This window comes from Vulpes lagopus, chromosome 7 (assembly GCF_018345385.1).
Source record: "Vulpes lagopus strain Blue_001 chromosome 7, ASM1834538v1, whole genome shotgun sequence".
NCBI classification, from domain to species: Eukaryota; Metazoa; Chordata; class Mammalia; order Carnivora; family Canidae; genus Vulpes; species Vulpes lagopus.
In genome coordinates, this window is record NC_054830.1 from 125,928,970 (window position 1) to 125,950,652 (window position 21,683).

A 21,683-nucleotide genomic window follows, 5' to 3' on the forward strand; every position below is an offset into this window, starting at 1 on the left:
AAAGAGCGGGTACCTGGCCTTCCCTTGTCTCACTAGTCCTGCTCGAGACCCGAGTGTCCTTTGTGAAAATGCATTTTCAGTACAGTACATTTCGTTTTGAAATTTTTTATATTAAAAAAAAAATCTTTTCAAGAAAGACTTCCACTCCCCCAACCCCCCCGCCCCCAGCCAGGCTGGAGCCGCCGTGAGTAGTTTCAATGGATGAAACAGTAGCTCTCCAGCCGGGTATAGGCTCCATCCCCAACCTCTGCAAGCTCTTGAGCACTCCTCTGCTCTCTTTGGAAGGAAGCCTCTCCTCCCCGCGCCCCGGACCCCTCCGGCCGGCTTCCTCGCGTGGCTGACCGCGGCGGGGGCGGGAGGGGCGCGGGGAGAGGGGCTGGCTCGGGCAGACACCACCCGCCGCGGCGAGGTGGGGGGGACCCGGCGCGGAGCCCCCCGGCAGGCGGGGGCGCGGCCGCAGGCGTCCCCGGGCGCGCCGCGGGGCGGGGGGACCCGGGGCGGCGAGCCTGGACCTTGTCCGCACGCTGCCGCCGCCTCCGCCGCCGATCCCGGGTCGCTCCCCGCCTCTCCCCGCCCTCCGAGGCCCGATGGTACAGTCCCGCTGCCTCCGAGAGCTTAAAAGGGGCCGGGGCCGCCGAGCCCAGCCAAGTCGGTGCCCGTCCGCGCGCGCGCGCCGCCTCGCCGCTGGGGGACGGCCGGGGGCGCTTCGGGCCTGCGGCACTCGAGCGCTCGGGGGCTGCGGTGTGTGCTCCGGTGCGTGCTCCGGTGCGTGCTCCGGTGCGCGCGCCTGTCCGCGGGCAGCCGGGACCCCTCGCCGCCCGGCTCCTCTGCGCTCAGCTCCCGCCCCGCAGCCCCGCAGCCCCGCGCAGAGCCGCGCGCGCCGCCAGCTCCGCGGGGATGGAGCAGACCGAGGTGCTGAAGCCGCGGACGCTGGCGGAGCTGATCCGCATCCTGCACCAGCTCTTCGCCGGCGAGGAGGTGAACGTAGAGGAGGTGCAGGCCGTCATGGAAGCCTACGAGAGCGACCCCGCCGAGTGGGCCGCGTACGCCCAGTTCGACCAGTACAGGTGAGCGCGCCCTCGCCGCGGCCGCCGGGGCCCTGCCGACGGCGCGGGCTCGGGACCGCGGGAGCAGCGGCGTGGGGAGGAGGAGTCGGCCCGCAGCCCGGCCCCGCGGCCCCAAGGTGGGTCATCCTGGCCTGGCCGGAGGCTGCGGGAGGCTCCGGGTGCCGAGGCCAGCGCTCGGCTGCAAAGCGTTTCGTGCTCTTCTCCCCGTGCACCCGAACGCTTCCAGACCCCCGCTCCTCCTCGTGGCCTCGGGACCAACGAAGGCTCCTCTCCCCGGCGCGGTCGGTCTCCGGGGGCGCGGCAGTGCGGGGTGACCCCGGGGGCCCCGCGCGCTCAGGCTCCCTCCCCCGGCCCGCCGCCCCCGGGGCACTGGGCGCCCGGACTGACGAGCGTGCTGCCCGGGGAGAGCTCCATCAGCCCTCCGGGAAAAAGGGGGTGGCGGTGGAGGACACAAGCCCCCTAGCTCGCCATCCATCCATCGGTCGCCTGCGGCGGGCACCTGCCAGCAGGCATTTTTGCCAATATAAAATAGCATCGTAGGGTTGTCAGCTGCTGGCGTTTTTTGCTTTTTGATTTTTGTTTTCAGCTTAAACTGAGCCTCCCAAACCCATTGAACTTCCTGGACTGCGGGTTTATTCCAACTCGCTGTCAAGGTTTGAGTTAAAGACCGGGTTCCCCTTCAGCCCCCAAGCAATATGCTTTCTCCTGTCCTCGGTTCTGAGGCTCTGGAATGTAAATTGAAGACCGCTGCTTCCCACATGTGCTGGAGTGAGATGGTCCTTTGAGGCTCTGGCTTGGTGATATAAGTAAAAAACGAATCTCTCTACCCATCCTCTAGCGACAGAAGTAAAACTTGATCCCCAACCCCCCCCCCCCCAAGGGTGAGGCTGTTTCCTACGAAGGGCAGCTAGCTAATACTCGAAAGATAAGAATAAGCAGAGATTGTTTTCCTTGGAAGCAGTTGGGGTTAGTCACCTCACTTAAACATAGGCGGTGTATTTGTCGACAAGGGCAGTTTCATTTGTGTTTCAAGATTTGAGATTAACAAGTGAAGCCTGCTTAAGATCCCATCTCCCACTGGCAAGTGGGCTCCAGGAAATTCCTTTGGTTCCTGTCCTTCTGGGGCTGCCAATAAAGCTACCAGAGCCCACTTGTTAATGTTGCCACTAGCTTCAAGTGAGGGCTTATTTGGGGCCCGGTACCCATCCAGTCACTTTACTGGTGTAGCAACTCATTGACAGTTCTGTGAGATAGGTACAGTTCCTTACCCACCGACCACCGCCAGATGAGGAATGTTAGGCAATGAAAAGGTTGGATTACCTGCACCAGGTCAAACTTCTATCAGGTAGCAGCTCCAGGATTCAAATGAGCATCGTCATTCTAAGCCCTCACTATAAACAACCACTAAACCTCCAGCCGACACATGGTGTAGAACAGTTTGCTCTTGGCCTAGATAGATCATTGTTCAGGTGGACTTCATCAACCATGGTGGGCTATAAGAACAGCGGCATTTCCAGGGGCTTTGAATTCATCTTGAGTGACAAGTTCCAAGTCACTTGACATGGAAGGATTTCTGTTGATCTATTTATACAGGTGTCCGGACATGCAGCTAATGCAGATAATGATGCAGTCCTGGGTGTTGGGGGGAATGTGGAGGGAGAGCATAGGAGAGCAGAAATCATCCTGATAGAATTTTTTACATGCAATTGGTGTTGTCGCGCTGCAGAGGATTCTGATCTCTGACCTTGGGAAAGCCAGTGCAGAAAAACCAAGGCAGAGTATGTTCCAGTGTGAGCCAGACAGTAAATTCGGCAGGGGAGGGGGGGGGGGACGGACAGAAAGGCAAAAAGGGTGACCCTAAGACTCTAAGACTGGTAGAGGGAAGAAGAGTATCCTCATACCAGAGTGGAGTTTATGGGGAATTAAAGGCTCTGTGCACATCCCCTCAGAAAGGTCAGAAAGAGCTACAAAGTAATGATGACTGACATCTAAAAAGCACTTATTAATCAACTCTCAGGGCTCCTGCTCTGCCAGCACCTGGCCTCCTGCCTGGGGAGGCAAGGGGAGGAAGGGGCACTCAGAACATAAATGACCAGATGACCATGTGATCAAACACTCCCCCAAATATGGGATAAAGATTCCTCGTCCTAAAAAACCTAAACAGATGTCATAGTTATCAAGCTTTGTTAATTAGGTGGTATGGATAGTACCTCTTTGACTAATAGAAACTTTAAAAGTAGGTTTGTTTTTTTCTGTGGTTATTTTGATTTGGGATTTTATTTTATTTTATTTTATTTTATTTTATTTTATTTTGGCCAATTACTCCTGGAAAAGGTTTAGAGTATTATTTACTTTCCTTAAGACATTTCCTTTGTTTTTACTTAACTCCCACCCTGTTTGTGGAGGAACTTTCAATATGTGTGCTTTCAAATGTAGTTTGTGTCTAGGCTATAGCAAAAACTGAGAATTCTAGAAGCGGCTATTTAATGAAACCTTGTTTCTTAAGTTTTGATTTAGCTTTAGCCACAGGGAGGAGGGAAAAAACAACAGTAACATTCTTGCCTAGAGCAGTAGTGAACTTTGCAAATACCTCTGTAAGAAACGTATTCTTTTTATCAGTTTAAGGCTGTCACGTAGAGAATCAAGGAATTTCCTTTTTTTCCTGTTCCCCTTTTTGTGCCACTAATTAAAATGCAGCAGCTATAAACGTGATACAAAATCCAAAAGTGTCCATAATGAACTGTGAAAAATTGTTACCATTTGTGTTGGATTTTTCTAATTAGAAAACCACATTGAAAGTTGTTTAGAGAGAGAAATGTTAACATTTGTAAACGAACCATGCTTTGTGACATACTTCTTTTTCCTAATGCATATTTCGTCAACCAGATTCAGATCTCTGAATACCTTCCTTTCAGGTATACTCGAAATCTTGTGGATGAAGGAAATGGAAAATTTAATCTAATGATTCTATGTTGGGGTGAAGGACATGGCAGGTAATACAATTATTCATTTGCAGATACTTATTAGATGATCTATTCCAGCATAAGGAAAGTTCAGTGCCAGAATGGCTACAGGTCTTGGGAGCATTAACAAATTTCATGTTACAGTTATTTGTTCAAAATGTTCCAACAAAAGTTCTCATGGGAATTAGTTTAAGAGTTTAGGCATATACCATGTACATCAAACCCAGCCCCACAAATGAGTAATAAATCAAAGGAGGTAAGTAGCCAGTTTAACTTAATCTTTTTCTGTGTTCTGTGGAGCTAAATGTATGTGGAATTTTGCTAAAATTTGACCTTTGTGGTGCTTTGAAGTCTGTAAACAATTGCAGGACCAAAGACCAAAGTGTGCTCATTTGGAACCAGAAAAGCAATTCACAAATTCAGAAAATTTCTTGCTATTTCAAGTTTATTGTTAACTGACTTTTACTTTTTAAATTTTCTCTTCAATTTTTTATGTAGAGGATAAGGCAACTTAAACTAATACCAGTTCTTTGAAACTTGGTTCCTTAATTTATCCTAAGTTCACAAACTTGTGAGTATTGTTATCTGTGATCCTTCTCAGGCTTTTGAGAGTGGTAAAAGCAGTACTTGCAGACCCATTTTTGATGGGAGAAAGGAAACCTGAATTTATGAGATTTGGAGGTAGTTAGGTCTATAGAGGACTTTATTTACTCATATGGAATGCTGGTGTTTTTGTTCATTTTCAATATTATTTGAGAACAGATAATGTCAAGAGTAAAACTAGGCTCTGGATTTAGAAGATGAGTTCTTAAGGTTTTATGCATTCAACGTAGAAGATAAATGCTAATAACATATACAGGTTCACACCTTTTATACTATTTACTCTAAGATTCCATAAATGTTTTCTGCAAATCCAGTGTACTATCTTTCTCCCACTATTCTTGGGAGTTAATCACAGGTGGAGTACTCTAAATCTACAAAATGTTAACAAGATTACAGTACAACTCTTGGATGCTAACACACATACACCTACCTTTTGTCCCCCAAAGGAAAGAAAAGAGAGAAAAGGCCCGCAGGGGAAAAAAAACCCACTATATGTTAAGTGTGATCTTACATGTGTGATGCAATTATTAGAGATTATTATCTTTATCCTTTCTAAAATTTCTCTGATGTTTTATAATCCAGTTATAGCCCAGCTTAATTGAGCTATTCAAAGCTGTGTCTTGCAAAAGACCAGAAGGTGCTGGTTTTGTGTTTGTTACCAAAGTAGCGTTACAACATGACTTTTTTTTTGCAACCCAATTTTTAAAAATGAACTGTTCTGTACTCCAGTTATGCACCAAAATTGCACCATGTATATGCATTGATATGGAAGACCTGGTATTTTATATGTTGCCCTGAACAATGTTAATTACAAACTGATGACATTTATAAGTCCTCTGGACAGTACGCAGTGGTAGTGAGGTCTGGGCAGAGTGTTACTGAGCTCTGAGTACTGGGCTATGCACTGAGCTGAATTGTCTTTTGTGTATATATAGCAGTATCCATGATCACACGGATTCCCACTGCTTTCTGAAGATGCTGCAGGGAAATCTAAAGGAGACATTATTTGCCTGGCCTGACAAAAAATCCAATGAGATGATCAAGAAGTCTGAAAGAACCTTGAGAGAAAACCAGTGTGCCTACATCAACGGTAACATGGAATACCATTTTCTTAGGGCAAGTGGGAAAAGCCTTGAATTCCCATTTGAAATACTGCTTGCATATTTATATGTCCAGCAGAATTTGGTTCATGGACTCATGATTTCAGTACTTGGAAAATGATCTAAAGCAATGGGTTTTGTTTTTTTAAACCTTTGCGTCTGAATTAGAATCACTCAAAATGCATGCACATAGGTTGGCACGCACTGAAAAGTCATTTCCTGCCAAGTCTGAGGACAGTTAGCATTGAATATGAATTTACAAAAGTAGATTATTTTATTTTTATTTCTATAAAGCTTTTATTTTTGAGTGATCTCTATAGCCAACCTGGGGCTCAAACCTATAACCCTGAGGTCGAGTTGCATACTCTACTGACTGAGCCAGCCAGGCACCCCAAAAGTGGATCCTTTTAATAAGGGAGTGAAGTCAGGTTAGAAATACTAGTCTTTGTGTTAAAAAATGTAAGGAAATGTTCTGGAAGTGGTTAAGAATTGTAGCTGGTCCCTGTTTTTATAAAATGCACACAGCATACCTAAAAGAATATTCTCGGGGATCCCTGGGTGGCACAGCGGTTTAGCGCCTGCCTTTGGCCCAGGGCGCGATCCTGGAGACCCGGGATCAAATCCCACGTCAGGCTCCCGGTGCATGGAGCCTGCTTCTCCCTCTGTCTGTGTGTCTGCCTCTCTCTCTCTCTCTCTCTCTCTCTCTCTGTGACTATCATAAAAAAAAAAAAAAAAAAGAATATTCTCAAGAGAATCTTTAGAGAGCCCATTGTTTAGCAGTGACTTATAGATCCCCTACCTACCAAGAATTCATTCTTTTTCCTAAATGTAATATGGGAGAGCCAGATGCTTTTCAAAAGAGGCTGTGATTAACATCTGCATTTCTAAAAGGGAGAATAACTTTCCAAAAAGCCTGTTAAAGATTATAGATCATTTTTGATTCCCATTTATACAAGAGATTGCCAACACACCAGAAGAATAACACATCTGAGGTCACTCAGATTTTAATTGCCAGTCAGGATTTGAAATCAAGCCATTTGGTTCCAAAGCCCATACCCTTAATTGGGATGCCATCCCTCTGATGTAATATAAAATATTACAGAGAGTTGTTTTTCTTTTTCTGGTCCTGCAGCTTTCTTCTTAGATCTTAAAGTCCCTTATTAGTTTTGATACTTGTCCTAAATTTGTTTATGAGTTTAAGAATGCAAGGCACTGGGGTACCTGGGTGGCTTATTCAGTTAAGTGTCTGCCTTCCACTTAGGTCATGATCCCAGTGTCCTGAGATGGAGCCCTACATGGGGCTCCCTGCTCAGCGGAGAGTCTGCTATTCCCTCTCTCTGCCCTCTCCCTGCTTGTGTTCTCTCTCACTCTCTTTCTCTAAACTAAATAAAATAAAACAAAATAAAAGAAAAGAATGCAAGGCATTTACAAAGGTCAGATAGTATGGCAAGGTTTCTTCCTCCACTGACAAAACAAAAAAGTATTTGTTTCTTATGTGACAGAAAGCATTTATTTGAAGGTTGCTGTATATATGTTAGACACACCAAATTTCTAAGAACAGTCTTGTTGCCTGTATCACTCTCAGTAAGGCCAACAAGCCTTCCAGAATAATTGCTTTCTGTTAGAGTCCCAGAATCTTTATGAAACTAAATTGGGTCTTAAAGAATAGGTAAGCTTTTCTCAAGAGTCGTCCATGCAGAACCTACAGGAGTCAAGCAGGTAAGGCAATTGAAAAATTCAGGGCAGGAATAAGGCTGCAGGGACTGCTGTGTGCAAGCCACACTGTCTAAGGGGCAGCAATGGCCACTCAGTTCCAGCCACAGTGCTCAAATTTCTTTTTTCCATTGAAGTGAGAAATTCTGATTGGGGGGGGGGGCTGGGGGGGGATGTGGATTTTGCCAATCAGCAAAATGTCAGATAGGATAAGCTAAATATTTCTATAGACTAATTGCCTGTAAGATCAAAAGCCTCAAAAGTTCAACTGTAGATTTTTACAGATGCAAGAAGAGTGCAGATGGATAGGGATCAGTAGGAGGGACGTTTCGAGTGCAGGGAAGAGCATGAGGGAAGGGAAGGCACAATCCTTGCAAAGAATGAAAAATGTTCAGTAGTTGTCTGGCTGGAGAGAAGGGAGAATGGGCTTGGACACGAGTTAGTAGAATAGTGAAGTGAGATCAGGGCCTGAGACTCCAAAACCAGCTGAAGGTAAGAGCTTGCTTTGGTCAGTAGAATTTTATTGGGAGTATCTTGATGGATCCCATAGCAGTGTGCAACATAGAGTGGAAGAAAAAAGATAATTGGGACAAGGAGACCAAATTACCTAACGTAAAGGCAAATGGTAGACATGCCTGGACCAAACTTGGCATCACCAAGAAAGGTCCAAGGTTATTGTGAAAGATGGTACACCATGGGCATAAAAGAAATGGAGGCAAAGACAAATGGACAAATGGCTGCATGGATGGACAGATGGATGGATGCTGGGATTATTAAGAGCAGATTTCAGACAAGAGTTTCAGGGGCTTCTCTAAAGGATGGTGACTAGGTTTTGTGGGGTCTGTGCTGGCAGGATTGTGCAGCATGCATTTGGGTAGTGTATGTGCTTGCAATCGGAGAAACAAATAATTTGTATAAAGGCAGTCAGTTCTTAAGAAGGTGGAACTTAGGCTCAAAATTGTGCTTAAGGCCAGTCTATGATGAGCAGTAAGTAAGCTATGGAATCAGAGTCTGCATAACTGAGAATTATATCCCATTTTTGGAAATGAGGAAAACTGCTAAGGATCCCAGAAGTTGTGACTTGTTGGAAGGTGGTCTAACTATAGCTGAGATAGAACCTGTCTTCTTCTTCTAGGCTTCACTATTCTCTCATGCAAGCTCATGGAGCCAGATCATAAAGCATAAATCCTAATTTGGTGCCTACATTAACTGCACTAATTTCACTGAATTCCTTTCTTGATTATTCCTCAGATTCTCTCCTAACTATAAATTTCTTAACGTAGTCTTGAGTATTTTGTCTTTCCTTCTCCCCCTCCCCCAGGGCCCTTAGACTTGCTTCATCGTGAATTGGTCAGGCTCTCAGTCAGGGCTCACCTGCTATCCTGGGGTCCCCTCACATCATGCAGGCTTTCCCTTTGCTCCCTCCCATTGCTGATCTTATTTCCTCATCTTTTGTCTGCTTCCTTCCTGGTTCCTACTCTTTTTTGGTGGAAAATATCTTCACTGGCTTTGTGAGACAGAGTTCATTAATAGTAAGTTTTTGAGAGCTCATATATCTAAAAATCCTGGCACCATGATTCATAAATTAGCTGGATGTGGAATTAGGACCTCAGATCTGCTCTCAGAGCTATGAAGGTAACCCCTTGACTTTTCTTTTCCAATCCTCTTTCTGAAAGCCTGGTACCATTCTGATTCTCAAATCTTTCTATGAAATTATTTTTTCTTTCTTGAAACTTTGGAATGTTCCCTTTTACCATGGCATACTTTGGAAACTTTGGAATGTTTCCTGTCCTCTGCATTACAGTCCTGTACCTTGATTCATGACTCTCATTCATGGTGCTGGGTAGTCTGTGGGTTCTTTATTCTGGAAATCTGTATCCTTCTATTCAAGAAAATACTCTCAAGGTATTTCTTTGGGATTTTGTTTTGTTTGGTTTGGTTTGGTTCTGTTTCTGAATCTCTTGGTGCTCAGATATGAAACCACCTGGACTAGTTGTCTAATTTTTTTTCCTTTCCTATTTTCTGTTTTTGTCCCTTTGTTCTTAGAGTCTTTTCCAGCTTCCTCAGTTTTTCTTTCAACCTTTCTATTCGGGGGTTTTTGTTTGTTTTTTTTAGTCTCCTCCTGAGAAGTGTCTGTTTCAAGTGTCTGCATTTTGGGGTGTTGCCCCAACCCACATCTTTAATACTAGAGCCCTTGCCCCAATGTCTAGTGAACTTGGCTGTAGGCTAATATTTGAAAACTAGAGACAAAAAAAAGTTAACTGGTGGCTCTGAACATATGGATGGTGTGTGTCAACTGGATTTCACTCTGGGATAATCTGGCAGACATTTTTCCTTGAGGAACAGCCAATGGTGCTATCTTTAAGAGCTTTGTCTTGGAGCTCATCAGATTCCCTGAGAAGCTGTTTCCCATCTCCTGTCCGAGGGGAAAGAAAATCCTGTCTGGTAGTATGCTGGCAGCTAGGTGGAAAAGAAAGCAGGGATCCTACCATTCAGTAAGTAAATGTTGACTCATGTCACCAGTTTTTCGCCTGGTATCTGCCAGTCCTGAGCTCGTGTATTGTACTCTTTCTAGAATATAGATCTCAGATATGTACTTTGGGGAATGAGGGAAAGAAATGGTAAAAGGAATTTGAGCCTGGCTTTCAACCAGTTCTTGGATTTTTAGCCCCATCTTCACCCTCACTTCCAGAAGTAGTTTTACTGCCAATCCCTGAGCTGTTCAGATCTGTGTGTGTGTGTACACATATGTATCATGTCAAGATAAAAGGTTAATTTTTGGCTTTCCCCTGGGTAGCTAAGGATTTAGCTTTCTATCCTTGGCAAAACTATTCATCTACTTACAAGCTCTCAAACTTTTATTGATATTTTCTCTTTTCCTTTTTTTTTTTTTTTTTTTTTTTGTCTTTGTGGGTTGATGCCTTTTTTTTTTCTTTTTAAGATTTTATTCACTTATTCATGAAAGACACAGAGAGGGAGAGAGAGAGATAGGCAGAGGGAGAAGCAGGCTCCCTGCAAGGAGCCTGATGCAGGACTTGATTCCAGGACACCAGGATCATGACCTGAGCCAAAGGCAGACGCTCAACCACTGAGCTACCCAGGTGCCTGGGTTGATGCCTTTTTAAAATGATTTTGCTACAATTGTAGGGTTTGGGGAAAGAGTCGAGTACATATTGCTTCCTGTCTTTCACTGGAAAGTCACTCCAAAGTAATTTCTGTCTCTATCCAATTGATTGATGATCTCAGGTGGTTGACAAAATTTTTACCTATACCCATCATCTAAGCCCCTTTCTCCACTTTTCCTTCTTGGGTATTGTCTAGATTCCATTGGCTTACATCGAGTAGAGAACATTAGCCATACAGAACCTGCCGTGAGCCTTCACTTGTACAGCCCACCTTTTGATACATGCCATGCCTTTGATCAAAGAACAGGACATAAAAACAAAGTCACCATGACATTCCATAGCAAATTTGGAATCAGGACTCCATTTGTAAGTATGATTCCCCTCTCCTAGGATTAAGTGCTTTGTGCGTTGGCAACATGACACTATATGCATTGCTTTTTTTGTTCCAGATATTGTTCGAATGTCTCATTGTAAGTATTCTCGAAATGAAGAATGAGAGAAAAACCTTAACATGAGAGAGGGACCCTTATATCCTAATTCTTTAACTTTGGCAATGATAATTTCAATTGACCTTTTTTTAAAAACGTAAATTAGACGCTAAGAATTATTTGAGAAACTTAAAAATGTTATGCTCATCCAAAAGAAAATGTTTCTTCATTTAATAAGAATTAAAACTATATTATTTTATGTAACTGCTGCTGCCGTGACTTAATGTTCTTATGCCTGAGTGACTGGAACAACACAAACCACTTGCATAGTTAACCTGTGCAAAGTCAAGGCCCTTTTCTGAGGATATAAATACACTCGCCTGTTTTGATTGCCAAGTTGCTTTTTCTGGGAGTAGTGATACTGTTTAGACCACAAATCAATGTGAATAGACTCTGATAACATGTTCCCCCACTAGAGGAATAAGAGTTTCCTCCTGAAAATAATTAGGCAGACAACACTGATATGGTAGGGCCAGTCTTCTCCCTCTAGTGAAATAAACTGTTCAGGGGAACAGTCTCGAATTAATAACGAGAATATCCAGGAATAGACAATGGGTGACCACTGATACTGAAACTATCCTCACAAATCTTAAGAAAGTACTGCCTCAGAGGGAAGCAGGGGCAGAATTTTCTCAGGTGATTGCCCTGCCTCGTTCTCTGCATTCTGATCCCCAAGAGATAGTCTTATCACGGGAACAAAAACACTGGGCTCCTCTGCCAAAGCCAAATTTTCATACACTTCTAGAAAAGCAGGACGCCTTAGGAACCAGCTGAAAGTTCTCGTGTAAAGATGCTTATACAACTTTCTTTCTTTCTTACAGACAGCTTCAGGATCACTGGAGAACAACTAAGGAGCATCAGATCCTTTAAGGTTTTAGCTTAAGGTCCGCTAAAAAAAAAAAAAAAAATTAAAAAAAAAAAAAGTTTTGCCCTGGACAGGAACAGCCTCTACCATCTGCTGTCCTGTAATAGTTATGAAGCCAATATTTAGATCTCTTGCAAGGCAGATGCTAATTGTAAAGCATTGAGCAAGCAATAGTGCCCCAAGCTATTGCAGAAGAAAAATCCCAGTAAAGGAAAAATGGGCTCAGAATTTTCAAGGCCAATTCAAGCACTCTCCTGGTTTTCTCCTCTAAATTCAATGGAACCATATGGGGGAATATCAGTGAAGATTTTTAGAGCTTTTGGAAACCCTTTGGTCTCTGAATTGTAATTAGCAATAAACCAAAACAAGAAACCCCAGATGTCAGATGCTTGCCTTGTTACTTGGAGGACTAAATGTGGGTGTCACTAGTATCCTTTGTGTGTTCTTGATATCTGCAGAGAATTTTGTGAATCTATGGAATTTATTTTTTCAGTCTTACTTGACAAATTCCTGTCCTATAAGTAGCAGGATACTGTAGGCAGAGAAACTTAAGGCACTTTTGCCACTTGGTAATGAAAGGGAGGGTGGAAGAATTAGAAACAGTACCTGCACCCCTAAACCCATGCCAAACCAAAACCAGAAACTCCTCCTATCTAATATGTCCAGTGGTCATGGTGGAAGACTTTGTACTGCCATTAAAATTGCCAAATGATTTTAATAAAACTGGATTTGAATACAATTCAAAGTTGTCTTGCTGTTTAATTTGAGAATTTCAAGTAACTCATACTTCCTTAGATTTAGATGGAGCAGCAAAAGCACTGTGAAAGATGCTTTTATGAGGTAAGGTGGTGAGAGAGCCAAAAAAAGGCATTCAAAACAGCTTGCTGTTTTGTGTTTCACGTATGTTCACTAACTGGCCAGAGGTACCAAGTGAAGGGCCTCTGGCTCTGGTGTGGTTGACCAATGTAAGCAGTTTTGCCTGAAAATTACAGGTGGGGCTGTCTGTGTTTTGATGGGAATCGGCTTCCAGCATTTAAAAACAGGAGATGTCCTAGAACAAGGTGTAGATTTCCAGCTTCTTGAAAGTCTGAAGTCCCTGTCTTGCATTTCCATTGATGTCACTTAGCTGGGATCAGATATGCCCCTTGGTTGGGGCCACTTTTCCAGTCCTGGCTAATGTCCAACTCCCTTGTCTGTCTTGTTGGTGTTCCCTCAAAGGCCACATAGTATTAGAGTTTGCTGCTCCTACTTCAGGCAATCATTTTAGGAATACCCTGCATAATCTTGGAATTTATTCTCTCAAGAAACTTAATGAGAAAGTCAAGTCCTTTGAAGATGGTTCTATGTAGGTCATTGTTTTGTTGTTCACACCATCTGGTAGAATTATTTCTATCTTTACATCTTTGTTTCCTCTCATCTTTGAAAAGGATGTTAACTATTTGAGTGCTTACTATATAGTAGGCATTGTTACAAGTTGTTTTGATGCACTAACTTCTGGAAAAGTTCCTCATGAATTAAGTCCTGTGTTGGTTTTCTGCTGCTGCTTTAACACATGTTACCACAGACATAAGGGCTTAAAGCAACACACTTATTTTCCTATAGCTCCATGGGTCGGAAGTCTGTTTCATGGCATTAAAATCAAGATGCTGGCATTTCCTTTCTGTGGAGTTCTGTGTTGGATCTGTTTTATTTGGTGTTTTTCCCTAGCTTCTGTAGACTGCCAGCATTTCTGACTCAGAATCCCCTTGTCCATCTTCAAGCCAGCAATGGCAGCCTAAGTCCTGAATGTCTGCACTCTGACCCATCCTTGGCTTCTGTTTGCTCCTTGGAAGGACTCAAGCAAATAGAAATTATCTGCATCCCTACACTGTACTCTTAAATCTTTTAAGTCTCTTGGTGTGAGATGATATACCCATAGATTCTGGGGGTCATTCTACCCCCATCTACCCTCTTGCTGCCAGAGAGCCATGTCCATCCCATGCACAAAGGAGATTCACCCCATCCCAGGGTCCCCAAAGTCTTCATCAGTTTCAACGGAAAGTCCCAAATTTTGCCCCAATCTCAATTTGAAAGCCCCAGATCTCATCATGTAAGCTAGGTCTGGGACACCACTCTTCCCCTATTTAGAACTGTTAAGCATGGTTTAGAAACTTGTCGAATTTATCTGCCCAAGATATTACAGACCTAGGGTTTGACCCCAAGCAACTTCCTTTGGAACTTGGTCACTTTATACTTAAGCCTTTCAGGGTAACAGCAACCTAGGCCATGTCCATTTTTTTGTGTTTTCTACTATATTAAAAGAAAAAAGACAGTCTATGTTTTATATATATGGTATAAGTGGTTAATAGATAGTACTCTTAATACACAAATTGAGTTATACCCTGTTTGTGGCAAGCAATGGCCAAATCTAAATTTGAGGATACTTATAAATCTGAGGTTCATTTAAAGACCACTCTGGTGCCTGTGGCTATCCTGGCCATCCTGTCCACCCTATTCCCTGAGATTGGCCATGTTGTCTATCAACCACGACTGTTCAAGAAGGAGCAGACATGCTTCTCCAGGAGCTCAAAGTTCTCTTGGCTCAATGAGGTGTTTGCACAGATGGCAAGGCAGTGAAGCCATCAAGGACCCAGATGGATTTTGTAGAAAGAAGGAACATTGAGGACAGGAATTGTACTGGTTGCTGGAAGATGAATGGGATATGATGAGGGTAAGGACTTGAGTGTAGAAAAGGAGGAGGAGGAAGGAGCCCCTGTGTAAGGAGTCCAGGAAAGGGCTGGCTGTTGGGCCCGCGAACCATCTCAGTGTTCAGGACCTGCCATCTCACCTGTGTTCAGGACCTCCCATCTCACCTGCAGCCTGAGGTGCTGCACTGCCTGTCCCCTCTGCCTGGCGTGCCCTCCTCCCCACCCTTCCATGGCCTTCAGAAGTCAGTTCAAATGTTTCCTCCCCAGAAAGGAATTCCCCAACCACCCTATAGAAAAGCAAACACCCAGCTACTCTCAGATTTCACTGAAGCATATAAGAGTATTTGAAAAGTACTTTCCTTTTTTCACTCCTTAATTCTCTAAATCTTACCAGTAAGATGGGAGCCCCATAGGGTGGAAGCATTATTTCATCCACAGCCTTATCCTGAGCACTTAGACCTGAACAAAGCAGGTACTCAGTACCCACTGATGAAGTGAATGAAAAAAGCTCTCAGTCTCGTCATAACAATTTTGTATTCAGATATCCTGATGCTACGGTCCTTTCCTTGTGTCACCAAATCACCTGTATCATACTATTATATATTAAGTATGGAAATTCTGAGGCTAGTATTTTTAAGCCAGAGACTTCATTCATCAGGCTCATGTCAATGGCTTACCTTTTGGTGTGGGTTCAGTGATTACGTACTTAGGCAAACCAGTTGATGAAGGAGGAGTTTTTAGATGTGTTTCCTGGGAGGGGACAGCATTAATGATCCCACTTAGCAATGTGAGCTTAGCCTTTTTTATTTTTTTCCTGACTCACAGAGCATTTTGAAAATCTCTAAATGCTCAAATTCTCTCCAGAAACGCCAGCACACTACACATTTGCATACAGTTTCAGAAAAGACTCCAGGACCCTCCAAAGGTCCCTGGGAACCCTCATTAAAGAACCCTGTCTTATGTGAGCCAAAACTCATGAGCAGTAGTGGCCATATCAGTTCATTTTTTGAGATTGGAGGGCATTAGCAAGCTCGGCTACTAGTTAACCTTTTAAAAGTTACAAACGGATTTCCAGGAAACACCAGAAACTAGTGCTACCTTGTCCCAGGCACGTCCATGTATTTCACAAGGTCTGTTCTCTTGTATGTCTACTGACATGAAGAACACCTTCAGACTTTCACAACTTTATGTATGCAATTGGTAGATGTTTCCTTTAAAAAGTGTACGTGGGACAATCATAACTAAATAAAAATTTTAAGAAGTTGAAAATGGATATGGGATAATGAAAGAAGCCAGACACAGAAAAAATAAGTATTTTATGATTCCACTGTTATGTAAGGTACCTAGACTAGGCCAGTTCATAGGGACACAAAGTAGACTGGAAATTCCCAGGGGGTTGGGAGTGGGGAGGAGGAGGAATTAGTGTTTCATGGGTACAGAATTGAGGGTCTTGAAAATGATTTGGGTGTAGATAGTGGTGACAGGTATACAGCATTGTGAATGGTGTATCTGGTGTCACCGAATTGTATATTTTTCCACAATTTCCAATGTTTTTACTGGTAAAACTTATAAAATGCTCCATCATGAAACAGGAGAAGGGTATTAAGAGTATACTTATCATGAAACAGAATGGATGAATATAGGAGAAGGGGGGAAAACAGAAAAATAGAGGGAGGAAAACTAAAAGAGACCCTTAACTGTAGAGAACAAACTCAAGGTAGAAGTGGGGAGGTGGGTGGGAGGATGGGCTAGATGAAGGATGGGCATTAAGGAGGGCACTTGTGATGAGCACTGGGTAGTTGTATGTAAATGATGAATCACTAAATTCTCCTGAAACCAGTGGTACACTATATGTGAACTAACAAGATTTTAAATGGAAACTTGAAACAAACAAGAGAATACTTATCATGGCAGACAATGGAGAGGTTGTTGTTGGGGAGAGGACAATAAAGGAGTGAGTTTAAACAAAAGGTTACACTTATCAGGATGAGCACTGAGTAAGGGATAGAATTGTTGTACACCTGAAACTATGTTTATGCTTAAGCTATACTGAACTGTATGTTAATTATACTTGGATTTTTAAATTTTATTATTCTTATTAATACTTGAATTTTTTTAAAAAAAATTATTTATTTATTTGTGAAAGAGAGAGAGCAAGAGCAAGGGGAGAGGGAAAAGCAGACTCCCCACTGAGCAGGGAGCCCAATATGGGACTCGATCCCAAGACCCTGAGATCATGACAGAAGCTGAAGGCAGATGCTTAACTGACTGAGCCACCAAGGCGCCAAAAGATTTTATTTTTAGATAATCTCTAGATCCAACATGGGGCTCAAACTCACAACGCCGAGGTCAAGAGATGCATACTCTACTGAGGATAGCCAGGTGCCCCTATTCTTCAATTTTTACAAAATCATCATTTCAAAGACAGAGGACTTTACAGATACTCATGGGTGTTCCCCAAGGAAAACTGCAATATCTTTTTTTTATTCCACTCAAGATTTCAAGAGTTTAAATAAAATTCAAGTTAGTTCGCATATAGTGGAGTATTACTTTCAGAGGTAAAATTTAGTGTTTCATCAGTTGTATGCAACACCCAGTGATCATTACATCACATGCCCCCCTTAATGTCCATCACCCAATTACCCCATCCCCCCACCTACCTCCTCTCTAGCAACCCTCAGTTTGTTTCCTAGAGTTAAGGATCTCTTATGATTTGTCTCCCTCCCTGCTTTATCTAATTTTATTTTTCCTTTCCTTCCCTATGTTAATCTGTTTTGTTTCTTAAATTCCACATATGAGTGAAATCATAGGGATTTGTCTTTTTCTGAAAGCTCCAGTATCTTTAAAAAAAAAAAAAAAAAGTATGTGTGTGTGGGGGGGGGAAATGTGTGTGTGTGTGTGTGTGTGTTGGAATCGGTGACACGTACTATCATAGAAAACACAAGATAAAAAGCATATGATGAAGAGCATCCTTCCCATTCCTATCCCCAGGCTCTCTTTTTCCCCTCTCTAGATGTAATCTATATTACCACTCTCTGTGTTTGCTTATTTATTTATTTTTATTATTTATACAGAGGGTAGCGTTTTGCAGTCCATGCTATGCACCTACGATGAGAGCTTTCCATATCAGAACACAAACACTTCTTTCTTTTGTACAGAGGGGGTCATGGTATTCCATTGTACGAACATATCATAGTTTAGTTCATCAGTCCTCTGTTGGTGGACTTTGATATGATTTCCAGACTCTTACATTACATACAATCCCAATGAATAACCATGTGCATAATGTCATTTCACAAGTATCAGCTGACCCATTTCATTTTTATAAAACAAGATACCTCAGCCCCCGGAAATGAGGCAACAGCACAAGGTCAGGGCAAACCGCCATAGCTGAAGAGCACCCCTCCAGGGGCAGAACTTGTCACCTCGTGTCACCACTTTTCCTTTTAGTGTTTCTGCCCTGCTCGGTGGTCAAATGCACTCAGGTGAAGCCTCCAGCACTTTCAGAAGCTTGACACTCACAGAGATTCCTTATCACAAGCAAGAAAGCCTGCGGAAGCCCACCTGCTCATGAGAAAACTAATGACTTAGTCATGGTCAGTTTAGAATTCTGTCCATGCTCAGCAGGAGAGCTGGGAAGACAGGAGAAGATGTGGTAGCTTTGCCAACATGCCTCACAGTTGCTTAATGCGGGGCATTTTGTTTTTCAAGTAATTTACAAAAAGACATAAAGGAACTGTGAGAGACTCAGACCCAGTGAGCATGCTTCTAAACACTGATGTAAACCTAGATCGGTGGTCTGAGGGACATCCTTCCACCAGCTCAGGAAGTGACTGTCTGTTTTAAATATTTATATTTACATATCCATACACTATAGTGATATGTATAACGCTTACCTAAAAGTGCAAACAGAAAAATTCCTTGCACCAGAGGGGTCAAAATACTATAGAACTAGAAATTAATGCAATTAAGGATTGATTAGCCTTCAATGTCAAGAGCCCTCCTAAGCACGCTCAGATAAGACAAAAGTGTCATTACAACTACAGATCACCGCGATGTACCTTTCAGCAAGAGCCGTAGTATTATACGTTTACTCAGGACTCATCTCACAGACAAATATAAAATAATGAGATTGTGCCATCATGAAGATGAAATGTACTTCAGGGAACATTTAGCCAAACAAACTTTATTATAAATGACACTGCAGCAGGTGCACAGGATGCCTGAGCAATGTTGCACCGGTACAGATTCACACACAGAAGCTGAGACTCAGTGATTTTGCAAGCTGATCGGTAGATGAAAAGTGATCACAGTGGGAGTGTTTACACCGTGGGAATCTGTCGAGGCTGTAAATTAGGGTGGTTCTCTTCCCCCAGAGACCCTGTTAAACATTTGCCCGTATCTAAGGCTATTCAGCCAATTCAAAATAAAGACAAGGTTTGCCTGGACTATGCAAGTATGTGTTTTCACCCTTTCATGTTTACTGTGCTTTTAAATTTTTAGGTTGCTTTTGCAGACATAGATCTATTTTTCTCACTTCAGAGAAATCCTTTAAGGTAAGGTAGGAATATTATTTCTTCCCCTCTCCCATTTCAGAGATGAGGACATTTAGGTACAATACAGATGAAATATGTTGCCCCAGGACACCCAGCTACATAATGGAAAAAACAAAACAGACTGGTTGGTGTTTTGGCTATCTATCCTGCTCAGGACACGATGGATTGTTGGCAAAAGAGGAAAACGATTGAGCAAGGACAGAAAATCAACGAGCTGCCCCACGCAGCAGTGATCCTATGGCTTTGCACTTGTGATGCACAATACTTTAGTACTTTGACATGAAATCTGCTAACTGGTTGTGACATCATAGTTTCAAAAAATATATATACAGGAGGAACTCAGTCTCAATGGGCCAGTGAAGGGTCTTCTTTTTCCCAAGTGGATCCAATTAGTTACTATGTCATAGCAAAGGTTGAGACTGGGCTGTGCATTATTCTTATTTAGGATTATAATCTTTAGAGCTATGTTCATAGTTAGACCCTATGGCACCAGACCAGGATTCCAGGTTGTTTCCATTAAGACTCATTTATTTAAAAAAAAAAAAAAAGAAGAAGAAGAAGAAGAGTTTATTCATTCATGAGAAACACAGAGTAAGAGGCAGAGACCCAGGCAGAAGGAGAAGCAGGCTCCCTGTGGGGAGCCTGACATGGGACTTGATCCCAGGGCCCCAGGATCAGGACCTGAGCTGAAGGCAGATGCTCAACCACTGAGCCACCCAGGTGCCCCTTAAGACTCATTCAAATGCAATTGCCAAAATGTAAGCCAAGCTGACTTGAAGAAAACAAGCTCATGTAACTGTGAAATCCAGGGGCTTCCCTGGAAGGCAAGGGTGGGTCAAGGGATCCAAACTGATTTTTAGGACTTTCTTGCTCTCCATATTTTTTAACTCTAAAGACTACCCTTGTGGCATTAATATCTCCAGGCTTACAGCTCCAATTTGAATTTTGGTAAGATAAAGGGTTATTTCTCCACAGTCTGTCCATAGAAGTCAAGGGCTCCAGCTCCACAGGCTTTGGTTGCATCACATGCCCATCCCTGACCCATTTGCCAGGGTAGGATCTCTGCCTGGCCTGAGTCGTGTGTCTGCCTCTGAAGTCAAGGCTGGAGTCAGTTCCACTAAATCAGATGGATTGGTGTGGGGCTTGGGATCATCAAGGAAAATCACAATTCTGTTATAAGAATAAAGAAGAAAGAGGAGACTACATGGTAGGCAGAAAATCAATGGGTTTCCACAACATAGAAGCTCGATAGCTAGATGTTGAATATATGAGTGAAGAAATGAACAAAAGATCACAGCAACTAAATCACCATTACCTTTTACCCCTGATAACACCATTTTATTTTTTTTTAAGATTTATTAATTTATGAGACACACACATACACACACAGAGAGAGAGGCACAGACACAGGCAGAGGGAGAAGCAGGCTCCATTCCATGCAGAGAGCCTGACGTGAGACTTGATCCTGGGTCTCCAGGACCACATCCTGGGCTGAAGGCAGCGCTAAACCACTGAGCCACCCGAGCTGCCCGGATAACACCATTTTAAAGAATGTAATACTAGTTGTTTTTCGTTCTCTTCTTTTACTGGTGAAACTTATAAAACACTCCATCGTTCCAAAGACAGCAGACTTTACAGATAGACTCATAGGTGTTGTCCAAGAAAGTCTCTGATAACTAAATATCCTCCATCAAGCCCATATCAAAACTCTTCCACCAGGATTGCAGCCTTGTGTAATTGGGGGCAAGTGGGCTTTTTTTCATTGTCCCAGAATCTACCCAGGTCTTAAGGCTGAGAACAAAACAGAAGGTATCAAGTACTCTCATATTCAAAAGCGGACAGACAAAAGTCACTAAGAGTTTGGAGTCAGGCATCTCTGTTCAGAGCTTATCAGGAGTTGGCAGATCCTGCTGTCCTAGCAACAACCTATCCCTTCTACTCCCCAGTTTACATAAAATAGGGTGGAGAAGTTGGGAGTCTTTACATTGTAGTTGTGAGTTGGTCAAATCGCTCTTCGGAATGTTCACTGGGAGTGTTCAATGTTCATTCCCAAACTAGGACTATAGTAAGTCTGTAAGAAACACATTCCAGCTCCTGTTGTGGCCACACTTGGCCCTCACCCACCCGCAACAGAACCAGGTCTTCCATTTAGATCTTAGGCATCCCGGAGCTTTGGCCACATCATACTTCCCTGCCTCACTAGCTTTGTTCTCCTGTCTCTTGCCTGAAATGCGCCCTGTCCCAGGACCCTGCCATCTGGGAGAAATAGCAACTCCTCTCCAAGGTGATACTCCCCTTGGAGTATCAAGTATGATACTCCCCTCGGAGTATCAAGTATCATGTCTTTCAGAAGCTCCCTCTGTGGGAAGGACTCTCTCTCCATCTCTGGGATTCCATAGAATTTCACTCTCACTTTCTGGCAGCTATTGCAGGTTATTCTCTGCTACAGGAATTCATGTTTGATCTACTCTCAGATAAGGGCCGCCTGAGGGCTGGACAGCCCTTAAGGTGGAGCC

At 43.3% G+C, this 21,683-nt stretch overlaps 1 protein-coding gene across 1 annotated transcript; it reads left to right on the plus strand.

The window, feature by feature from the left end:
* The first annotated feature begins 639 nt into the window (after positions 1-639).
* On the plus strand, positions 640-12,663 carry CDO1 (cysteine dioxygenase type 1). The gene is made up of 5 exons (XM_041760850.1): positions 640-1,067; positions 3,983-4,060; positions 5,569-5,723; positions 10,768-10,937; positions 11,881-12,663. The coding sequence occupies exons 1-5, from the start codon at positions 898-900 to the stop codon at positions 11,908-11,910; spliced, it is 603 nt and encodes a 200-aa protein (XP_041616784.1). The 5' UTR covers positions 640-897; the 3' UTR covers positions 11,911-12,663.
* The last annotated feature ends 9,020 nt before the right edge of the window (positions 12,664-21,683 follow it).